Source organism: Frankliniella occidentalis, unplaced genomic scaffold, assembly GCF_000697945.3.
Source record: "Frankliniella occidentalis isolate FOCC.00 unplaced genomic scaffold, Focc_3.1 Scaffold3, whole genome shotgun sequence".
Classification (NCBI taxonomy): domain Eukaryota; kingdom Metazoa; phylum Arthropoda; class Insecta; order Thysanoptera; family Thripidae; genus Frankliniella; species Frankliniella occidentalis.
In genome coordinates, this window is record NW_026267133.1 from 2,217,805 (window position 1) to 2,223,084 (window position 5,280).

Consider the following 5,280-nt stretch of genomic DNA (forward strand, 5'->3'; position numbering starts at 1 on the left):
TTCATCGATATTTATCAATATTCAAGGATATTCATCAACAATCACAGTGAATATTCACTGGTATTCAGTGATATTCACTGGTATTCAGTGATATTCACTGGTATTCAGTGATATTCACTGGTATTCAGTGACATTGAATATTTGAATATATTCACAGTTCACCAAATTTCCAAGTTGGTTCCCCCTCGCCTTAAAAACCTTTGTCCCGCGGCTGTGGGTCGAAAACTCTGGATTTGTTAGAGGTTTGAAGAGCTGCATTTAGACAAATTTGGGACTTTTGCCTAAAATTGGTTTTTCCTTCACAAAAACCGCCATTTTGATCCGATTACAGTTTGCGTGACACAGATTTCAAGGTAAATAAGAGACATACAAGATGGTTTTTCGCGGAGGCCGATAGGACGTTTTGTTCAGGAGCAATCGGGCCTCAAAGTCAATTTTTAAACGAACCCGTTTCTACCACACGCGCAGCGTGCGGGGGGCCAGAGCGTGATGTCGCCGCGACCACCTGTTGGAGTGCAATTCCACATTACCTCAGTACCGCCAACAATCTGCTCAAGGCCCTGCTCGCCGCCCCTTTGTTGAGTGTACCCAAAACAGGGAGCGCAATGAAGTAAATTTCTAAAATGTTACAGCCTCCAAGCTCTCTGGTGGTCAACCGAACTTTCTGCGGTGCACACATTCATGCTACCACACCGACAACATAGTTTTAATCTAGGTACCAGGTGGTCAGTGCCTTGGTCAGAGCGAACACCTCTATATTCAGTGTTGCGGGTCGGCATACCATTTCATGCTGCAGGGGCCATGACGCAATATGGGCTGACAGCATAGGCTAACTTACAACGCATACATCCCGTACAACTGAAAATGTTTACTTCTTTATCAACATTGGGATTAGTTTTCATCATCAAGGGTTCGTTTCGCAGTTTACACGAAGTGTTAACGTTTTTGATAGAAAAACAGCCAAAGTGGACGTTTGCGATAACGGTCGCAGTTTTTGTCCGAATTCAATTTACTCAACGCCGAATGGCAGATCTCGACAAGACCTATCACTCAAAAAAATCGCCAGATTTTTAGGACACACAGTTCAAATGATATTGCAATTCTAAAAAATTCGTGAGTGAAATTTAGTCATGTTGGTTATTTTCGATGGTGGGATACACAGAAATGTAGAGGAAAGATAGATCTATCTCGAGGTCCCCGACAACGACCCCAGGATGGCCCTTGTGGTGCAGAAGGACACCGAAAAAGGACTCGGCATACTCGAAAACCCCCATGGATGAGTTCATGTGAGAATCCCTCGCCTTTTATCCGGACCTGGATCGATCTGGATCGACCCAAAATCAGCAAAATTCATATTTTGACGGTAGATTGACTTTGCGGTGCGATATCTCCTGAACGGATTGGAACAAAACGTCCTATCGGCCTCCGCGAAAAACCATCTTGTATGTCTCTTATTTACCTTGAAATCTGTGTCACGCAAACTGTAATCGGATCAAAATGACGGTTTTTGTGAAGGAAAAACCAATTTTAGGCAAAAGTCCTAAATTTGTCTCAATGCAGCTCTTCAAACCTCTACCAAATCCAGAGTTTTCGACCCACAGCCCCGGGACAAAGCTTTTTAAGGTTGTTAGAACAAAAGGCAAAACATAAAATTTTTGGACAAAAATCTGAATTTTTGAGATGCCCGGGTGCGCGGTCTTAGTTGGAACACCCCAAATGCAAAGAAAATAGTTTGCAATGCAAACTTCCTTACAATACTCGGAAATTCTTTGCAAGAATTTTGCAGTGTGGCTGCCAGACCATTGTGCACTGCGCGTTGCCAGTATGAAAGCAAAATGAAATAGCGGAGACACGGAGGCCTTGGCTTTGGTGGTAGATGTTGACAATGTGAAACTTCCTGTGTAGAGTTTGACTGGTCCACGTTGCACGCAATCATTTGACGTCACTCTGCACTATAAACGCCTCCCTTTACTGAGCTTTCGCAGTACATTCGTTCTGCTGGTGCGTTGTAGCATCGTGGCCAGATTTGGTGCTTCAAAATGGCACTTATTCTCGCAGCTGTCCTGTTAGCACTCATGAATCAAACGGATGTCCACGGCAAATCTCTCAACACTTTTGCGGTACTGTAAAGGTGTACACACACACTTTATTCCCAAAGGTATAATTGCACTTGCGAGGAGACTTACGGTAAAGGAAATGCCCGATTTTCACAACGCTGTAAAACCTTTGTTTAGTGATATATCGGCCACGGAACATAATAAACCGGCAGACCGGCAGACGATGTGTATTAAATTCGAATCGCTTGCTGTGAGGGCTCTAAGGGGTTTCAAATTTTTAGCAGATGATACCTCCTTACACTTACATATCAAAACATAACTTTACATGAGTAATGGATGGTGTCATTGCTTTTTTGAACTGAAAAAGGGTAGACTCACAGTCGACTCAGATTTTACATTAAGACAAATTTAAGGGCTAAATCGAGACTTTGGTTTTGAAACATTTGCCGGTTTGTTATGTTCTAGCGGCGGCCATCTTCGGGATTCTTCATTCTTTACCAACCGCTAAAATACCTCATTAGATGTGCAGCATCAACGTCGCAGTTAGGTAGGGACAATTTAATGAGGTATTTTAGTGGTTAGAAGAAATGAAGAAGACTGACAAGATGGCCGCCACGGAACATACCCAAGTAACAGAGATTTGTCATCAATATGTCACGATGACATCAAATTTTGGTCAATTTTGTTTTAGTCACTATGACACGTTTTCCGTTGAAGAAAATGACTACTTTTTGAGGTCAAAATGACATCATAGTGATAATACGGATTTTTTAAACAAATAATATTTCTAGCCACGTTGCAGGCCCTTGCCCTTGCGGCACTCTGCTTGATGGTTTCCATCTACTTTCTCAGCTTTGCACCGCCAGAATTTGACATGAAATGCTATCTGCAAGTGGGATTCGAACCCACAACCTTTCAATCCTACATGTGACATGCTACCCCTGAGGCACATATGGATCTGTACGGCATTAGCTTACGTGCTCCTAGTGGTTTAAACCCATGTTTACATCAGCTGATGTTGTGCAAAACAGTCAAAAATTTGTCACGTTTTAGTCTGGGTTCCATTTCAGCGGGTTTGTCACCTTGGTGGAGTTTCATGAAACTAGAAAACTAGTACAAGGTGGGTTTGTGGCGTCATGATCGCTAAGAGGAGCAAATTTCTCAGTCAATATTCTGTCAGTTTGTTGTATTCTTGACTAATCTCTGTTACTTGGGTAACAAACCAGCACACGACGTTTCTTAAATTCGCATGCTGTGAGGTCCCAAGAGGTTTAATTTGTTTGAACTGACTCAGGAGGGCTAAATCGAGACTTTAGTTTTTTTTAAATTGCCGTTTTGTTATGTTCTAGCTGCACCCATCTTGGGGATTCTTCATTTCTTCTAACCGATCAAATATCTCTTTATATATTCAAATCCGAGCCCATTGTTTTGCTTCCTTGTAAACGACAACTAGGTAAAAGCGAACAACGGATTCGGCTCTTCCTCAATTCTGACATCCCACGCACATCCTAAGCTTGAATTCTTCTGATTATGTTATATCATGACATAACTTTTTTCATCACAAATGTACCGTAAAACAGGCTGACGCATCCGTGTAACACTGGGGAATCTGTTTTGAACGGACGAACAAGGGCGTAACCAAAATTTTGCCGATTTTGAGATTTTTATGCTAACTTTGCAATTGAAACCTCCTCTTTCCAACCGCTCTCACAAAAAAAATAAAAACATCTTAATCAAGAATCTATCTTGAAAGCAGATGATACAAGTTTAAGAATAGGCCTGTTTCCAATTTTCTCTCATATTTAGCTGTCATTTGTGTTTGGTTGCTTGTTAAGAAAATCTTGAATCCATCGTTTTGTTGAAAAACCTAAAGACGTATCTGCACAGCCGCGCGAGTACGGCTTTGCAACAAAAGGCGGATCTGGACAACCGTGCGAGTACGGCTAGCAACAAAGGCGGATCTGCCTACGCCACCGGCGGAAAACAGGTTAACTTAAAAATGAAAAAGCACTTCATAACTACGAGCAGGGCGCAATATATTTACTTACTTTCTTTAAAGAGCGCAGGGTTGACAATCAAAATATGTCCAATCCATTTTCTCTGACTGCATGACAAAAATCGTCTTGTACGGGAACATTTTACATCGAATCTACGTGTTCTCTGGACTGGACCTTTAATTAAATATAGAGACCTGGGTTGACACGAATGTATGCGTACCGGGTGTAACTGAGAATGCGCAACAGTGTTGCGGGTTTGCCTACCCAGTTACCCCGGAAGGCGCCATGGCCCCTGCAGCCCTGGTGGGTATGCAATCCCGCAACACTGTTTTTAATTCTCAGTTACACCCGGTACATACTGAGTTACCTCAATTGGGGCTCGTTTTTTCGTTTTCCAGGGCCGTTATATAGCATACGGTACTAAATTCTACAACTGTGATCAGAGTCAATTACCTACATCCGACAAGCCTACGTGGAATTGGTACCTCCGATTCACGCACCACTTCAACCCACTTAAGCCAGAAGAGCTTCAACGCTTTGACGGCAACGTTACAGGATTAGAAAGATTGGATGATAGTGGCTGGGTAAGAGTATTACAAAAGGAATTATTTGATATCAAAGCTGTATTGGACGGGAGGCCCTGCTGAAATCCTGATTTGACCAAATCAAAATTTCAAAATAATCTCAATTTGTAGAGCTAAGAAATAACATCCTGTTTACAAAATAAAATTGTAGATACATTTTTACACATTTCCCCGGATAAAACATGGCTTTCTCTCAAAAGTCCCTTTTAATAAACTTTTGGGTCTAGGAATCTAGCCACCCTTGGAGCACACATTATTGATTATTTAATCATATATTTGTCAGAGTGGTGGGCTAATGACGAGAGCGATGTGAACTCAATGGGTATTTATTCAGAACTGACTGTTTACATACACGGCCGGTAGGGCGCGACACTTTACACACGAAGTATGAAAAGGTGAATAACAAGTAGAGCGCTTATAGGCAGAACGCCTTATGGTGTCAATAATAACCTCACTCTCAACACTTATCGTTCTCAGAATGTTTGCGGAACCCTAAGGCAACCTGTTATAAGAACGTTGTCAGAATGTTTGGTACTAGATACATAGCCGAAAATTCCGGTTACGGTTACGCCCAGAATTTACGATTACGGCCGTAATTTGCTACGGTTACGGTCAAAATTTACGATTACGGCCGTAATTTGC

The 5,280-nt window shown here is 42.0% G+C and overlaps 1 protein-coding gene across 3 annotated transcripts in view; it reads left to right on the forward strand.

Annotated features, from left to right (window-relative positions):
• The first annotated feature begins 1,979 nt into the window (after positions 1-1,979).
• Positions 1,980-5,280, forward strand: part of LOC113209232 (uncharacterized) — a 10,404-nt gene continuing 7,103 nt past the window's right edge. The window contains exons 1-3 of one of the 3 annotated variants that reach the window (XM_052266370.1): positions 1,980-2,120; positions 3,931-4,044; positions 4,453-4,638. In XM_052266370.1, coding sequence (XP_052122330.1) covers positions 2,040-2,120; positions 3,931-4,044; positions 4,453-4,638 — 381 coding nt within the window. In that variant the 5' untranslated portion in view covers positions 1,980-2,039. The remainder of the gene's footprint in view (positions 2,121-3,930; positions 4,045-4,452; positions 4,639-5,280) is intronic. The other 2 variants (XM_052266376.1, XM_052266380.1) reach the window with 2 other exon arrangements.